Source organism: Capsella rubella, unplaced genomic scaffold (assembly GCF_000375325.1).
Source record: "Capsella rubella cultivar Monte Gargano unplaced genomic scaffold, Caprub1_0 scaffold_4, whole genome shotgun sequence".
Taxonomy (NCBI): Eukaryota; Viridiplantae; Streptophyta; class Magnoliopsida; order Brassicales; family Brassicaceae; genus Capsella; species Capsella rubella.
Window position 1 is genome coordinate 14,901,070 of NW_006238920.1, and position 16,403 is coordinate 14,917,472.

A 16,403-nucleotide genomic window follows, 5' to 3' on the forward strand; every position below is an offset into this window, starting at 1 on the left:
TTACAATGTCACATTTTCGGATTTGAACATTTGGTGAACAATGAGAGGAATAGTAGTTACAGCTTTGAAGCAATGTTGCATCTCTCCTTCTTCGTCAACTCTTTGTTTTCTTTGAAGATTAGGCCCTTACCAACTGCTGCTATATAACAACCCTCCTCTGTTTATTCTCATGTCTTCGTACAAGAGTGCTGAATCCCTTAAGACACATCTTGACCACACTGTTGAGAGATCTGCCATGGGACCTGGTGGACCTGGAGGACCTGGTGGACCTGGTGGACCCGGAGGACCAGGGTTCTTGCCACCGGGAGGACCGGGGTTCTTGCCACCCGGAGGGCCTGGGTTCTTGCCACCCATTGGCGGTTTCTTTTCTGGGTTTTCAGACATGATATGTTCCTGGTAAAGACATTTTCTGCTTGATTGTTTTGTCCTGTATTTTCAGAAAGTAAAGATGTTACTCTGACTGTAGAATCTTGCAGCCTATCTTGTCTGTGCTGCTGCTGGCTGCTACGAGATTGCTTTGGAGGACCACCACCACAAGGACCGCCACTTCTTCCTCCCTATTACTGATCGCATCTGGCTACATTATAAATAATAACTTGTTTGTCAAATTCAATCTCATAGACGTATTCAGATACTTCAAATATCTGAATTTCTGCGTTGTCTGGATATATACTCTCAAAAAGAAATGATCAATTTAATTATCAGAGAAATTATATCATAGTCTGGAACTACAATCGCTAACAAACAACACAACGCAACAACAACAAACACAATCTACTGTCTTCGATTTTTGACTCTCTCTTTGTATGGACTTGCCAAGACTTTTGAAACTATGTACACACACTTCTAAGACGAGGCCACACCAGTCTTCTCTTTCAACATGATACAACTAAATAAACACAGAGTTAACCCGGGTTGTTGAAATCATTCACATGCTATCTTGGTGTCGAAACTGCTAAGGCAAATGGTGAAGGCCTGGAAGGCAGAGATAGGGTACTGATAGTCCATTGTGAACACATCTTTACCGACTTTCCCGAACTGGAGAATCACGTTTTCATGCTCAGGTCCTGCAGGTCCATTCAAAGGAGCAGCTACAAGCTGAAAGTTTTTTACGGACGCAACAGTGACTCTCCCATTGAAGTTGAGGCACCAGCACTGGAGCTGTTCGTGCCATCTAGGCGCTTTGTTCTTCAGGACAAGCAGTCCTTCCTTCTGAGCAGCAGACGATGGACCAGAAGAGAGACTCTCTGCACGAATTGATTTCGACCTGAAGAAGGAGAAAGAGGGGAAACTATCAAGATTGCTATGGACAAGTTCCGTCTGAGTTGGAGCTGTTCCTCCAGGTTCTACTGCAGACGCAGGGATGGCATCCATGACACACTGCATCCTCCTCGGTCCTCTGGTTTGATACGACAATGTTCACAATTAGCAAAAAAACCATAAAAGCGATTATCTTTTTCTCTCACAATTTATCTGTAAGCAAGGAGATAAATCACCTGGAACCCAAGACGTTAAGCTCATATGAGATATGTGCTACAGGGAAGTTGCCAGATGGAATTCTTGGGCTCACTTGTTTCAAACTGAGAAGTCTGCTTGAACGGGTTCTGGTAACTTGAGCTCCAGGATTCGTCGGCTGAGCATCATAGACAGTGAACTTGGTTCCCAGAAAGTTAGATCTGAAAGAAATTTAGAAACGAGAAGGTTATGGCCAGTAAATGAAAAATGAGGCATTTAAACCATGGGCTCAGCCTGTAGCTAAGTACCTTAGCTTTCCGATATAGGTATTGCTTCCTCTCGAGACATCATCGGAGTTTAAGGAGATGATGTAGTCAGTGCAAGTAGGCCTCCGAAACCTCTTGGCAGCAAGAAGGAACTTTCCATCATCATTTGAAGCTGCTGCTGAACCAGAAAAAGCAATGTCTTGGCTGTTATTAACAAAGATATCAGGTATGCAAAGAGAAAAGAAAAAGCATATGTTTTCATTCTTTCACCTTGGTTTAACCCGAGGTATAGATAGTAAGTTTGATTGCTGCGGTTTCTCATAATATAGCATTGAACAAGTGATCCTCTTGGACCAGGCTAAAAAGGAGAATCAGAAAAGACTAGTCAGAAGAAGTAGAAAAGTCAGGAAAGTGTGAAGAGAGGGATACTTCACCTGTTTCAGGGAGATGGGAAAAGTCAATTTGGAAGAAACCTCAGGAACCTTGACGATCTCCTTGACGATCTCTCGCCAGTTCCTGCAGACACCTGCGCAAGAAACAACATTCTTCCGAGAGGGCCAAGTATCTTCGGAAAGCTCAATCCTCATGAGGACATCCCTGAGAAGCTCCGGAGGCATACTAGCCCAGCAGCTCTGCTTGAAAGCATCAATAGGAACAGAAGTATCCTGAACAACACGTTGAGACCTGGATCTCCCATAGCCGAATCTGACATCGAATCCCTTTCTAGAAATACTCCCCAGCTCTCCTCTCATGTCCTGAATTAGACTCTTGAACGACATGGCTCTGGATTTCTAGCTATTATTAACGCAGTCTCTGTTAACGGATTTAATATTCAAAGTTGCTGACTTTTCAAGAACCCTAATAAACCCACATTAGGAGATCTCATCTCAAGGCCAGAACGTCTCGAAAGATCTGTTTTTTCCACACCTAATGTCAACGAGAAAAACAAAAAGAAAAACTCTTCTAACAACATTCAAATCAAGAGTAGAGACCAACCAACCCAGAGTGGGGAGGGCACAAGCTTGGACAAGATGTCAAGATCCGATCCGGAGAATAAAAATAAATACCTAAATTACCCCCAGCGGCTATGGAAGGGAGAGAAACACAAAAGGATTAACAAGTTATCTAAGCTTCACATCAATGGCTTCTCCCGCAACGAAAATACGGATAGTGCACGGCAGATTGAGAAGCAAGAGAGAGAGAGGGTGGAGCTCGGGAGCAGTACCGAGGTCCCAGATTCGGGCATCGAGAGGCTCGAAAGCAAATGGCTTTCACAAGAAGAAGAAGAAGCGGGCAGAGGAAATAGAATTTAGGGTTTGGTCATTGACGACGGGAGGGAGTGGATGTGTCTCTGTGTTATCCAATCTCCTCGCTTCCTTTTCTCATTTCTTAATTTTTTTAATCTCCTAAACAACTTAACACTAAACTGGGTTGCTAATAAATACATTATTCCTTTTTTGAGTATGAATTATGATGAGGTCAAGTAGTGTTTGTATTCACCCGATCGAGTTTATCTTTACATTCTTAAAATTACTATAAAAAGGAAAACTTATTAGTAAATGAAATTATAGAAAGAAATAGATTATGCGCTGCGACATGAATAAATGAATCATTGAATTACGAAAGTAGAGTATGCTTTTATATTATAACTGAAATTAATTAACTAATACATATAAAGAAGAGCACAAAGGTGATGGCTTTATGTATTTAATTTATCTGGAAATGTTGAATTATTCATTTGAAAGAGTAATAATGGTAAGTAACTGACTAAATTTTGTTAAAAATATATATGAAGATAAGAATTACAAAATAACTTTTTTAAAAAAGGGAAAAATTGGTTTAATGGAAGCTCCGTTTATTTATTTATACATCCCCCTCTTATTACGCAATGTAAAACAAATAGTGTAATTATTATTAGGGGAATTTGTCAAAAGCAAACAAAAAAAAATAGCCTTGTAATAGCAGCGTAGTAGTGTATTGTATTGTATTTTGTTGTTGTTGATGTCGCCGCGATCACCGCACTTTCGCCGCTTTGAAGAGTCCTAAAGCTATTTTTAACGTTTTTTACTTTGTTTTTAATTAAGATGATGATGAGTGAGTGAGAGAGAGAGATCTTCCTTTTTTGGATTAAAATAAATAAAAAGGAATTTTGGACCAACTGTATTGTGATTTGGTCAATGAATCCAAAATACGTTTACAACAACAAAAATCTCTAAAACTTTATTGGGCTGTAAAAGAATCATATATCCCCCAATATGGGCTGAAACAATGATAATTACGTTCAAGTGGGTCTCAATCCTAAATTGTAACAAGACTCTCTATGCAAGTTTTTAATTTCAGAATATTAAAATTCTACTGACATGGGATACAAATACAACTCTTGAAATTGTTATTCTGGATGGACAGTTAGAAGATGATGGTAGATAAAAGAAAGGGCAAAAGAGGAGGGAGGTGCTGAATTAGATTTGAGAGTATGGAGGAATAAAGGAGTCTTTCCAGTATATCTGCTTTACTAGTTGCAAGAGTCATGCAGTTTATCTTATTATATAAAAGAGTATAAAAGTACAATTACATTTACATAATTTTTTGTGCGTTATCAAATAATGCAGAAAAGGCCAAAACATGAAGATAGAAAAAAGGATAGAAGGAGAGATACTCGGTTGGTTGGTTGGTTGGTAAGCGGTAAGCCTCGCCTCTGTGAATGGCAACAACAAAGGCGGCTCTTCTCCCTTGGGTTTTCCCATCGGCATCGCCGAGACACGTCTCCTCCCTGCTCCCAGTAGTAGCCCTTGTTCCCTTTGAGACCAAGAAGAGGAGAGCACAAGACTTAGCAGTCTCCGTCGCCTTCAATCCTTCTGGCAATTTCAATATCTCTGCCTTCGATCACGATGACGGTGCCCTACTCTCTCTCTCTTTGCTGTTACCGTTTTATATATAATAGCTCTATTAATTTTTAATATTTTTTGTACAAATTAAGGGAGCAGATCCTTCTGATAAAGTGGAACCTCCCATGCCTCCCAAGACCGGGCGCTACGAGGTTGTGATCGACAACGACTCCATTGCGCGGCTTGACCTGTCCCCGTTTCAGACAGCCACCGGCATAACATCACCTTCTCTAGGTAGGTGATTAACCCCTTTATTTGCATACATTATAATTTAGTATTGATGTCACGGCACTGAGCCTCTGTTTGGTTGTTTGTTTGTTTGTTTGTTTGGTGTATACAAAAAAAAAAAAAAAAAAAAAAAAACAAATATTAAAGCTGAACCAAAAGAGTATTTGGATCGAAGCATCGGATTCACGATCAAGTACAAAAGAGAAGACCCCGGGGATCCGCGGGAGCTGTCAGAGTACCCGGACATAAGACTGTGGTTCGTGAGGCTCGACGCCATGTACCCTTGGCTTCCCCTTCTTCTGGACTGGCGAGCTGGAGAACTTGCTCGATATGCCGCCATGCTTGTCCCGCACCAGATGAGCTTGAGAATGGGCGTCGTTTTCAACCCCGAGGCGTTGGAGCTCTTCGTCATGAACAAAGTGTTTGTCGTTTATCCTTGGCTGAAACGGCACGGTGTCCCCAAGCCCAGGTTGAAGACCAGCGACATGGCCAGGATGCTCGGCTTCGGCATCGGCGATCAGCTCTTCGACTTGATCGATCACTCCCACTTGTCCTCCTAATTACACACACCATTACATTTACATTGCCTGGGCCTAAACATTGGGCTTTTATTGAACAAGGCCTCAAAGATATTGATTGGTTGCATACGTGGCGTATATTCATTGGCTAAGATGTATTAATAGCCGTAAAAAATTTAGGAAAAAAAATAAACAAAATTCAAGGGAAGCGAAGAAGAGATTCAAAATTCGAAAAACAAATCTCTCCACACTTTTAATAGAGTTGAGTTTTCCCAATCTCTTTCTAGCGGTCTCTATCGCTGCAGGAGAAAAAATGGTGAGAGAGGAGGAGAAATCGAAGTGGTGGTGGTTCGAGAGTCATCCCAAGAGCTCCAAGCATTCTCAATGGCTTCACTCAACACTCTCTGGTAACTTTTCTCTTGTCAGATCCGTTCATAGAGCCTCTCTGTTGGCTGTTTGTAATATATGTGAACATAACATATAATTGGTTTTGCAGAGCTCGACGCCAAGACAAAGTCGATGCTGATGCTCATCGAAGGAAACGCTGACTCTTTCGCCCAGCGTGCTGAGGCTTACTACAAGAAACGTCCTGAGCTTGTCAGCTTTGTCGAAGACTTCTATCGATCCCACCGTTCCTTAGCCGAGCGATTCGATCACTTGCGTTCTTCCGACCACCCCTCTCGCTCCTCTAAGCTTCCCCAAGAATCCGTTTCTGACAGCAACTCTCTCTTTGAGTTTGAAGATGCCGATTCTGAGATTGAAGACCCCGATCATGAGGAACACGACTCCTCTAGCAAATTCGACCAAGAAACGTTGAAGCTGATCCACGAGAGTGATGCTCTGCGGAAGCAGCTTCTGTCCAAGGACGAAGAGAAGAGAGAGGTCATTAGACAGCTTTCTCTAACTCTGGAGGCGCTCAAAGACGAGAACTCAAGGCTCAAGAGACTCCTTGGCCTCCACTCTCTCAAGAAGCCCACTGTTTCCCATGTCAATTTCTTCGGGAAGCTGTTTTACACCATGTGCGATGCCAACAACAAGGTCGTTTAGTTGGCTCATTCATCTACCTCATGAGCTTAACTTAGCTTGTCTCTCTATCTCGTTTCAATTTCCTCTGTCTATTAAGGTTTAAAAGATCTGTCCTAGTCCTTTCCTGCTGTATTAATGGACCGAGACGAGATCATCGTGTAAATTATATTATATATCCTGCTTAATGCATGTTTTCTCATTTCTTCAATCACGTGAATCCATTTTCAGACAGCGACATGTGATGTGAGTGAGGGATGCATAATTTGACTTTGAGGCACAAACACACATACAGTATATCACTGTTACAAAGTACGACAACTGCACCAGCACAAAATGCCTAGTGCTTTACGAGCAAATCTCACACCCGAACAATATAAGCTATATTAGTATTACATGAAAAATTCAGAAGAAGCAGAGAGCAGGTAAGCTAAGGTAAGTAAGAAGAATAGGGCCATTGTCGAGAGGGCTTGCTTACTTGCTGTTTCTATATGATTACCTAGCAACTGCAGAAAGCTAGTAGCAACATGAGGAAGACAAGAAGCAGAGAGGAGACTGGTGATGAGGCCAAACTAATTGAGGAAGAAGCAGGGAGAGGGGATCCAACTGGAGAAAGTTCGAGCAGAGGATCAGGTGAGACAGCATCTGGGTTTGGTGGACTAAGGCTTGAAGGGATTGTCGGCATTATAGAAGCTTCTGCCGGGGATGGAGACATCTCGCTTGAACCTGGAGTAGGGAACAGAGGAGACACATCTGGAGACATGGCCGGAGGAGAAGCTGAGAAACTCGATGGAGCTTCAGGCAAATACGAAGGTGCAGCTGATATGGTGGAGAGCTGAAACTGTAGGAACTCAGATGTTGAAGTGTGTAAACAGAGTGATAGAATGGTGAAGGCTACTAACAGAGAGACGGCCATGGTTACTGTGAATGTGTTGTGTGTCTCTCTGCTTCTCTGACTATGTTTTTGTGAGAGGTAAAAGAAAAAAAGGATGACACACTGAAGAAGAAAAAGGTATACAGCTATAGAGGTGGTAAAAGACAAGATTGGTGGGTTTGGTTGTGGACCTCTGGTTTAGGGCAGAGCACATGAAATATGGATTTGTCGGGTTTTGATTTGTGTCGGAGTGTTTGTATGTTTTGTTCTGTGAATAAACAAAGCAAGTAATTAAAAAACAAAACAGAGTAGACTCCCGTGAAGCTCTTTTCCTGATTAGTATATAGAAGTGAGTGCCAGCTTTAACTTGTTATGCTTTTTCCTCATCTGCAACAATCTTAGGTTTATTGTTACTTAATGAAGACAATGCAAGTGGTAAAAACCGGAAGCAATGATTCACTGGAAAATATTACAGTAGACATTGCTGCATTTCATCTATCATCAAAATCGGATGTTGAATCATTTGTTGACTTTGGTCAGTACACTCATCTGAACACAATGGCTGAGCATTCTTATGGCCAACTTTCTATTAAACTCAATCCCTAGAGGATTGAAGAAAGAAGAAAGAATTCACTATACTTGGAACACCTCACGAATTTATGAACGAGGATGAAGCTGAGAGCTTTCCCATATGTTCTGGGAAGCTGTGTGAGCTTTCAGTGGTTTCCATATGCGGACGCCTTTTTTTAACAATTTATGCCCACACCAGTCCATCAAAGCCGATTTCCAGATTTGACACAGGACTGTCTCCAATACCTTGGTCTAGAGCTTGGTTGTCATCTATCGGATCTACATATGGCTCGAGCAGATCCGCAGATCTTTCTGAGGGAATTCCATAATCTTTAAGGATGCACAAGGAAGCAGAATTTGAAGCTTCTCTCTCCAAAACAGCGACGTAGTTGTCTTCGAACTCAAAAACTAGATATTTATCTTTGCACATGTCAATGAGGTGTGCCAAATGATGGATGTTTCTTATAGGAATTCCATTGAACTTTAGGACCTGCTGGTTATTCATGTCCTCATAGCCGATGTTTACTTCATTTGCCAAGACCTACAGATATACTTGTCGAGTGAGTGAATATTTAAGTATTGTTGCACGCACCAATATGCATATGGAATTAAGAACTCATTATTCTCTGAGGGCTTACCTGTGATAGGATGACGATTTGTTCTCCTCTGAACCTTGCCACGGAGTAGCGCGCCTTTGTTAATAATTTCAACTACAAATTGGAAGGAACAAACTCAAGCTGAGAACGCAAGAACTGTGTATTTATAAATTAAATTAACAGTTAAGGTTTAGTAGAGTGAGCTTACTCCTATGGTGTCCTCGCACTCCTCCCTGTTGATACATTAAAAAAAGAAAAAGGAGAAAGCAGTTACACATTTGGGAAATAATTAGAAAATTTCAATTTACTTTTGCATCTTAGCAGGCTGAGGACAACATACTCTATCAAGGGTTCTGAGAGCGGAGTAAACACCAAACCAGCAACTATAATGTATGATGGCTGCCCTCCATCAATATGGTAAGGTACCTATTTAAAAGCACAAAAGGCATTCAAGTATTGGTAATAAGCTTACTAGGCATGAAGCGCAAAATGCTTATAAAATTGTAAGAGGAATTGTACCAGGTGGACTCGTGGCCTTAGAGCTACTTGAACTTTCTTATGTTCTCCTGCTCTAATGATACCAAGCTCAGCGATATCACCTGCAAATCTGATCAGTGAAATAAAAGGCAGGTATGAGAATAAGTAGAGGAAGTTAATACATCCGTGGACAAGAAGAAGTAGTTACTTTTGACTGATGAGATAACGGAATGCTATGCGTTCACTGGATCGGAAGGGTACAGTTCCTTCACATCCCACGTGTAGATCATCAAAACTTACAATCACATCTCCCTGATATAACAATTAATATTAATACCAGAAATCAAAGACGAGAAGATTTGATTGTAGAAATTCAGTAGAGCAACGATCCTATGATCCATGCTCTTTACCTCTTTCAGGACTTTACTTGCATCAGATGTAGGCTCAACTCTTCGCACCAGCACCCCCTACACAATTAAGGTTACATCACCTAGAGTAGACTCAAACTGCTAAGAAGGAAGACTCAATATCCTCCACCACTATGTTCGAAAAATCTTTTTTCTTACAGAAGACAGGGGAATTAATAAAGCAAGCTACCTCATTCGTAGGAACTTTGAGGCACTCCCGCAGAGCTGGATTCTCCAATTTTTGCAGCAATACTCCAAGGCAAGGGTAACCTGCAAGAGAAATTTCTTTAAATATTAACAAAAGAAAGGCTCAATTAGAAGATAGTGTTCTTGCAGTACAACATATGAACGTCGAGAGAAAACTATTACCCGTGTACTTTCCGTTCCTCTCATAGTCAGTCAAAAAGTGAGAAACAACTGTTGTTGGAATCACATAACCAATATTTTCAGTTTCTTCGGATCTGTAAACCTAGAGGAAATCTCTGGTGAGGCATACGTTTGGATAGAATAACAAAAACAGTTAATATATTCCTGAAAATCCCAACGCAAATACCTGAAATGCTACTCCAATACACTCCCCCTGGTCATTGAATGCAGGGCCACCACTATTCCCTACAATCTAACAATTATAAGAAGTGGCTATCACAATAATACTGATGAAGGTTCTCAGAAACAATTTTAGCGAAAATCACACAAGTCATATGCGAGTTTTTGAAAAAAGTGCAAGATACTAGGAACAAAAGAAAGGATCCACTGACCTGGATTTATTGCAGCGTCGATTTGAATTCCAAGCAAGTCGGATGATCCATGAGCATATGATGTTACCTGCCATTCCCAACATTTTCAACGAGGAAAAGTTCTTAATGTCGTCAACACAAAAAGAATGGCATAAAAGCAAAGCCAAAGATATCGGGAAACCTCTATACGTGATACAACCCCTTTTGTAACAGAGATTGTATCTCCTCCAAGAGGATATCCCACGACAGTTACAGAATCCTGCAAATCAAAGCCATCATGGAAACTCTATGAACAATAGCTCTGTCCAGATATATAATTAGAACTATAAAACAGGGAGGAACATCTTAACCCTTTTATATATTATTACAGGAAAAGAAGAATGGAGCAATGTATAACGTATTTAGGCGGAGGCTTCAATAAGAGCACAAACTGACTTTATTTCCTATATTGCACACCCATTCTGTAGTATTATTCGACAGTAAAAGATCTGGTTGTTTATTTGTTGATGCCTAAATCTAGGGCGTCAAATGTGTTCCTTAAACATTTGAAGGGAAGTAAACTCGAAGAAAAGAGAGAAGACTAAGAAAAAGATACCTGAAGGCGGGGTAAATGGCCAAGGCGTAGAGGTTCAGCCCCTTTCCAGAAATCCTCGCTTTCAACTGAGAGCAAAGCTATATCACAGTCCACACCTCTAACTAAAACCTGGGGAGTGTAGAGGAAAGGGAGGAGTTATCTTCAACTGCATAGAGATCTCAAGCAGATAGAGGAAAATGCAGAACTAACCTTAGCCACATACTTTCTGTCATCTCCCCTTCTCTTAACTTTAACCTGATCAAAAGTAATGTCTATCAAAAATGAGAATGGAACAATAAGAAGAAAAAAAAAAGGTGGGAGAAGGAAAGTAAACCTGGGTGTCATGCTCGACACAGTGAGCATTGGTCAAGAGCTTGCCATCTCCGATCATAAAAGCACTGCAAGAGAAGAAGAGATGAACAAATGGAACAAACCAAAAAGGGGGATAAGGGATGAAGTCAAGAAAACATGCCTGCCAGTGCTAGTAAATTGTCGTTGCTTCTGCCATGGGAGGGAGTAATCAGGGGCAGTATGAGTGCAATAAACCTGGAAAGGAGGGCGGGTTCAAAGAATGATGATAACTCAGAAGCAAGCAGAAAAGTTAAAAGGGATGTGAAATTTGAAACCTTGACAACGGCATTGAGAAAGGATGCATCGTGAATCTTGGCAGGATCAGTCTGCTTAGGGGAAATAAAAATTAAAATAAAAAAAAAAGCACAGAGAGAGAGAGAGAGAGAGAGAGAGAGAGAGAGAGAGAGAGGGGGACGAGTAGGAAATAAAAAAAAGCAAAGAAGAAGAATGGATTACCTGTTGGTCGCGAGAAAGAGGAGCATCTTTTTTATCCTTTTTGGGGGAACCAAAGGCCTTGAATGCCATAGTTTGATGAGGAGCACCGCCGTGCAGAATCTCATCGCGAACTATACCACCAGGATGATTCTTCCTCTGGCTCTGTAAGATTAGGATGTAACAACACAACACATACTATACAAAAAAAAAAGAAGATAAATGTTGCAAGTATAAAGGGATGGGTACCTCAGGATTGAACGAATCAGACCTCGAGGATTTCCGATTGGAAGGTCGAGGGGACTGCGATGCGGCAACGAAATAGGAAGGGGGAGAGAGGGAGGAGGACTGAAGTTTAACGGAGGCATTGAGGAGGGAGAAGCAGCAGTTTGCTAAGGATACGGCCATATCGGCGCCCGCCTAGACTAGTCACTAGTCTCTCTGGGATGAGATGACGCGAGAGAGAGGCCCTTTGTCTTTGTTTTTCAGATTTCTTTTTCTTATCCACTTTTTTTTTTTTTTTTTTTAAATCGTTCATTCCACTCAGACTCAGTACTGAAGTCAGTAGTTCCTCCTCCTCCTGTAATCTACTCTGTTTAAGTGAGAGAGTCTCTGAGAGATAAAGAGAGTCTTTGGTTGGCGCCTCCTCCCCATTGCTTGCTTGTAGCCATTTTCTGGGCCTATTTTTGTTTTATTATATGGACCTGCCCGTTTCACGATCTTTGGGCTTCGGCAACCAACTACTACACTTTCCCCTCCTATGTTTCTTTTTTCTTTGGTTCTCTTTTATAATTTTTTTTTAATTAACCTCCGCAACTTGATCGTTCCTGTGGGTCAAATTCGTTAGGTGATTCATTTTGAATGATCATGTTTAATTGCGTAAAGGGATTTACTAATTTTTGATTAAACCCCACACACATTTCTTCTAGACTTCTAGTATTACTTACGAAAGCTACTTCGTTTTCATTTTTCCTCTCCGTAGCACCAAAATCATGACCATTTTGCGCTTATATATATATATATATATATATATACATGTTTTTGTTTTAATTTATAACATTTTAGGTTATGTTGAATGAGAGAGAGAGGCTGACAAAACAGAAGAAAAGTCTAAATTTGTTGACACTTGGACTTATGTCTTTCTAGAAGAATTGTTGTTGCTTGTTTATTATCTATACACATACACAGTACTACACACCGTCCTTCTAGAAGCCCCACAGGCTCGCTCGCACGTCATTTCGCATACAAAAAAAAAAAAAAAAACTCCCGTCTTCTTGAACCAATGATTCGCCATCTCTATTACATTTAAGTGCTCCTCCTACTACCAAAAACACATAATCATTTCTATATTGTCGTCAATTATAATGGCCACTTTTTTTGTTTCCTTCCATATATTAATAGTTTGAAATTCTCTTGCATATTTTAGTACAAAAGACAGGAAAATATATATATATATATAAAAAAGAGAAATTAGAGAAAGAAAGATGAATTACATCTCAACGAAAAACGTGTTTGATGTGTCACCGTTCTTGCTCTTAGAAGCATCTGCAGATTCCGAAGCTGTCCCCGACGACGCCGTTCAATGGCCCCCTAAGGATTACAATATCGATGGTGATCAGTCCTCTAATCGTAGCGAGGCCAGTTCTTGCGAGACCTCTTGTGTAACGTGGGCGAGTCAGAGACCATGTCGGTTAGAATTTGACCTATTTTTATTACAGGATACGGTGAAGGAAGAAATAGACTCCGGAGATGAAGAAGTTGACGACGACGACGACGACGACGGAGATGAAGGAGAGGTGAATAGCTACATAAGAGGCCAACGTGAAAACCCCGCTCTTGTTTCTGGCTCTGTTGCGGTGGTCATCAGTGAGATGGATCAAAGTCGAATGTTCTGGGAAGCTTGTCTCGCATCTTAAATTTTAATCATCTACATGCATGTCTTCTTCTTTTTCCTTTTTTTCTTTTTTGGTCTCAGCAACAGCAACAGCCAACAGATCGAGCTGCAAAACATATTAACATCTCTCGCTTAATGTTCTTTGTCTCGGTTTCTTTTTCGCTTTTATTTATGCACATCTATATATCTGAATTGTACGTATCTCATATATCTACCCCCCTAGCTATTAACTTAATTTTTAGTCCATATACATATATAGAAATTTCATCATCAACTTAAGACTAGCTATATAAGTTTATATCCAGAAAAACTGTTCACTTTTCAGAAAGTTTATAGTTCCCAATTACCTAATTACCTTTTTTTTTTTTTGTCATCATGTTCCCAGTTACTTACTTTATCCAAATTTCATCATAAAACACTCAATATCCCTATCTAAACGTTCAGAGGAAAAAAAAAGAGAGAAATTAGATATTTTCTATTTATCTTCGTGTGTATCAATATTATGATCAAATTTTTAATCGTACATCTAAAGAAATGGGTTCAGATAGTATCAAATATATTGTATCGAGGGGCTCTAATCAAACTGTGGTATAGAGAGAACGGCACTCGTTTTGTACACTAATATAACTACTGGAGTACTAAATTACTATATAGTAAATACTAATTGTAGGAACTAATTTCTACTAAATTACAAAATACTAATGCTCACCCCCATCAATTTAAATATAACAAAACCATTCTCCTTTTTTTTTTTTTTTCTTTCTTTCTTTCTTTGGTTCAAAATTAACATCGATTCCCCAAAATAAAAAATTCAACAAAGCAAAAGAAGAAAAAGAGATTGGTAGTTTTTACTATATATTTATCTTTTTTATTGACCACCAATAATAAAAATAAAGTAAAGTAATTTCTCCCCTTTATTGTAGTTTTAAAATATGTATTTTATAGTGTGGTATACTAAGAGCATGAGCAAAGGGATAACCCCAAGGTTGCATCTTAGGGTAATTATAGTATATTAATAATGTAATAGTGTGTTTTAAGAACCAAACAAAAATATGCAAGTATTGCTTGAACTTTTAGGTTTTTATATTTATAATAATAAAATATTGTTAAACATATTAATAATATTTAAAACTAATTGAATAATTTAAAAATTGAAAACTTATATAAATTAACATAAAACATATTAGAAAATAAAAAGAAAAAGATAATACAAGTAAATATTATTTATAACATATATTTAAAAATTTCGATAAAAATTAGAAACATAAAAGATAGGAACATATAAATTAAAAACAGAAACTTATAAAGATTCAAACATAAAAATGAAATACAAAACATTTTATGAAATGAACAAAAAGTTTATAAACCTTCACAAAAAAAAATTTAAGCATTTCTTATCAAATATAAGTAGCTCCAAATATAAACATGTTCTTATCAAGCATTTCTTTTGCCACAACATTTATCTTTTGCCTCGACTACAAGATCCTCTTCATTTTTCATAGGTACCTTGTGTGGACTGGACAATTAATGATGGAAGAGATGAAGCTAGCTGTGCAAAAGAATCAATTGCATCTTTGATGTTCTTGGTGGAAGCGTTCTTAGCAAAAGTAACTAGAAGAACAAACTCTTCTCCATAGTTATACTCCTGCCATGAGAAGTAACTTGATCAGTCTGTTTACATGATTTGATGACACTAGAAAGATTCAATAAACAAACACTCACATCAAAGAATGAACGTTTAGTCATCCACACAAACATGATTGATCACAGCGACATGAATGGCTTTGACTCACATCACACGGCTATAAAGACAAGGATACATGTTACAAGATTTCATGTATCACAAGATTAACGTACCAATCTCCAAGTCATTCCAAGGATGAGCAGCAGCTTGGCGGTGAGTGAAGGCTGCAAAATTTCTCTCATTCAGGGTAACATTAGGGTTCCTGAGAGGGAAAGCATAGCCCTTGGCGCTTCCTTCATCCTTGTTATCAACCATATCGAATGTCCACTAAAACTTGCAAACAAAAGGAGAGTCATTCAATCATATACCAAACTCAAAACAGGCCATATAAATTCTTCTCACTAATGAACAAATTAACCACCAGAGGACATAGAAACAACAAATCCTTATAAGTTCCATTCGAATCCAATCATATAAAACATAAGAAACTTCTAGAAATATCATAATGATTATTCTCCAATCCACGATTATTCACTGTTCTAATGCAACCCTATAACCATCTTAAGCAACAATCTAACAACGTGAGAGGCTGAATGTATCAGAGAAACACGAAGAACACAGATCCATCCTCGATTTCTTGATTTACACAAATCAAACACTCGAATCACCCAACTACTGTAACATGTACTAAGCTATCAAATCGGAAAACCCCAAATAGAATCGAAAAATCGGATAATACTAATCCAAAACAAAACAACTAAATCAATAGATTGATCATCAATCAGCGAAGAACAATCAAAGTTCCCAGCGCTCAAAACGAAACAGACAAGAAAGAAAGGAAAAAGAAACGCAAAAATCAAACAAAAGCGATCTGATTCAACAAGCAGCGATCAAAATCAAGCACCATTAACACCAGAAGATAAACAAAAAAAATGACCTAATCGACGGATTTCGAAACGAAAACAAACGAGAGAGAAAAAGAAGAAGATGATTTGGGGATTTTGTTTTCTTCGACAAAAGAAAAAACATTTTCTTTACCCAAATATTGTAACGAATCAGACGCGGACACGTGGCATAAGACTCGCCCAGAAAAGAGTCCTACCCAGGATACGGATGGGTCTTACAAAACAACTGTTTGGATTATAATCCAATTAAAAATTGCAATAAGGCCCGAACGGATAACCCGTTAAAATTGCTCTAATAGTTTTTTGTTATAAAAATGACCGGCGTACAAAATGCATTGGACTCGCCAACAAGAAGATGCTTGTTAATTCAATTTGTAAATATAATAATAATAATACCAGTGATTTTAACCTTATTCATGGAAGCTGGACAAGAAGATATTCAATTGATGAATGCTAGTTGGTTGGGGTTTATTTAGCTCACTCGACGACTCTCATGGGCCAATAATATATTGGGTCTCATAGATACC

General features: G+C 39.2%; 7 protein-coding genes and 1 long non-coding RNA gene across 9 annotated transcripts; 5 read left to right on the forward strand and 3 right to left on the reverse strand.

Annotated features, from left to right (window-relative positions):
• Positions 1–154: 154 nt before the first annotated feature.
• On the forward strand, positions 155–701 carry LOC111831206 (collagen alpha-1(IV) chain-like). The gene is made up of 2 exons (XM_023785071.1): positions 155–396; positions 477–701. The coding sequence occupies exons 1-2, from the start codon at positions 170–172 to the stop codon at positions 565–567; spliced, it is 318 nt and encodes a 105-aa protein (XP_023640839.1). The 5' UTR covers positions 155–169; the 3' UTR covers positions 568–701.
• On the reverse strand, positions 676–3,106 carry LOC17890514 (tubby-like F-box protein 3). 2 transcript variants are annotated; one of them, XM_006295880.2, is made up of 6 exons: positions 2,789–3,106; positions 2,156–2,648; positions 1,992–2,079; positions 1,764–1,899; positions 1,497–1,676; positions 676–1,399 (listed from the first exon to the last, which is right to left on the reverse strand). In XM_006295880.2, exons 2-6 carry the CDS (start codon positions 2,498–2,500, stop codon positions 925–927), a joined length of 1,224 nt encoding a protein of 407 aa, XP_006295942.1. In that variant the 5' UTR covers positions 2,501–2,648; positions 2,789–3,106; the 3' UTR covers positions 676–924. The 2 variants fall into 2 exon arrangements, with proteins under 2 accessions (XP_006295942.1, XP_023640837.1); XM_023785069.1 differs by having other exon boundaries at positions 1,764–1,896; positions 2,156–3,106.
• A 1,190-nt stretch (positions 3,107–4,296) lies between these two features.
• On the forward strand, positions 4,297–5,490 carry LOC17887839 (protein CHLORORESPIRATORY REDUCTION 6, chloroplastic). Its single transcript, XM_023785229.1, has 3 exons — positions 4,297–4,615; positions 4,706–4,840; positions 4,982–5,490. The coding sequence occupies exons 1-3, from the start codon at positions 4,423–4,425 to the stop codon at positions 5,392–5,394; spliced, it is 741 nt and encodes a 246-aa protein (XP_023640997.1). The 5' UTR covers positions 4,297–4,422; the 3' UTR covers positions 5,395–5,490.
• Positions 5,491–5,645: 155 nt separating this feature from the next.
• LOC17889154 (protein NETWORKED 3C) lies at positions 5,646–6,586 on the forward strand. Its single transcript, XM_006296288.2, has 2 exons — positions 5,646–5,759; positions 5,849–6,586. Exons 1-2 carry the CDS (start codon positions 5,666–5,668, stop codon positions 6,397–6,399), a joined length of 645 nt encoding a protein of 214 aa, XP_006296350.1. The 5' UTR covers positions 5,646–5,665; the 3' UTR covers positions 6,400–6,586.
• Positions 6,587–6,623: 37 nt separating this feature from the next.
• Positions 6,624–7,880, forward strand: LOC17887966. Its single transcript, XM_006295320.2, is given in 4 exon segments — positions 6,624–7,202; positions 7,251–7,307; positions 7,310–7,406; positions 7,725–7,880. Coding segments are annotated over 4 exon segments (585 nt in total). The 5' UTR covers positions 6,624–6,902; the 3' UTR covers positions 7,856–7,880.
• LOC17889401 (protease Do-like 2, chloroplastic) lies at positions 7,683–11,925 on the reverse strand. Its single transcript, XM_006295761.2, has 19 exons — positions 11,643–11,925; positions 11,418–11,558; positions 11,237–11,287; positions 11,083–11,156; positions 10,945–11,008; positions 10,821–10,865; positions 10,632–10,739; positions 10,218–10,295; positions 10,058–10,124; positions 9,853–9,911; positions 9,669–9,768; positions 9,490–9,569; positions 9,303–9,359; positions 9,101–9,204; positions 8,935–9,022; positions 8,756–8,841; positions 8,624–8,648; positions 8,458–8,529; positions 7,683–8,360 (listed from the first exon to the last, which is right to left on the reverse strand). The coding sequence occupies exons 1-19, from the start codon at positions 11,799–11,801 to the stop codon at positions 8,004–8,006; spliced, it is 1,815 nt and encodes a 604-aa protein (XP_006295823.1). The 5' UTR covers positions 11,802–11,925; the 3' UTR covers positions 7,683–8,003.
• Positions 11,926–12,817: 892 nt separating this feature from the next.
• Positions 12,818–13,561, forward strand: LOC17890067. The gene has a single exon (XM_006296275.2). It carries the CDS (start codon positions 12,878–12,880, stop codon positions 13,307–13,309), a length of 432 nt encoding a protein of 143 aa, XP_006296337.1. The 5' UTR covers positions 12,818–12,877; the 3' UTR covers positions 13,310–13,561.
• A 1,094-nt stretch (positions 13,562–14,655) lies between these two features.
• Positions 14,656–15,907, reverse strand: LOC111831178. The gene is made up of 2 exons (XR_002834402.1): positions 15,010–15,907; positions 14,656–14,932 (listed from the first exon to the last, which is right to left on the reverse strand). It is a non-coding gene; the product is annotated as an uncharacterized LOC111831178 (long non-coding RNA).
• Between the last annotated feature and the right edge of the window lie 496 nt (positions 15,908–16,403).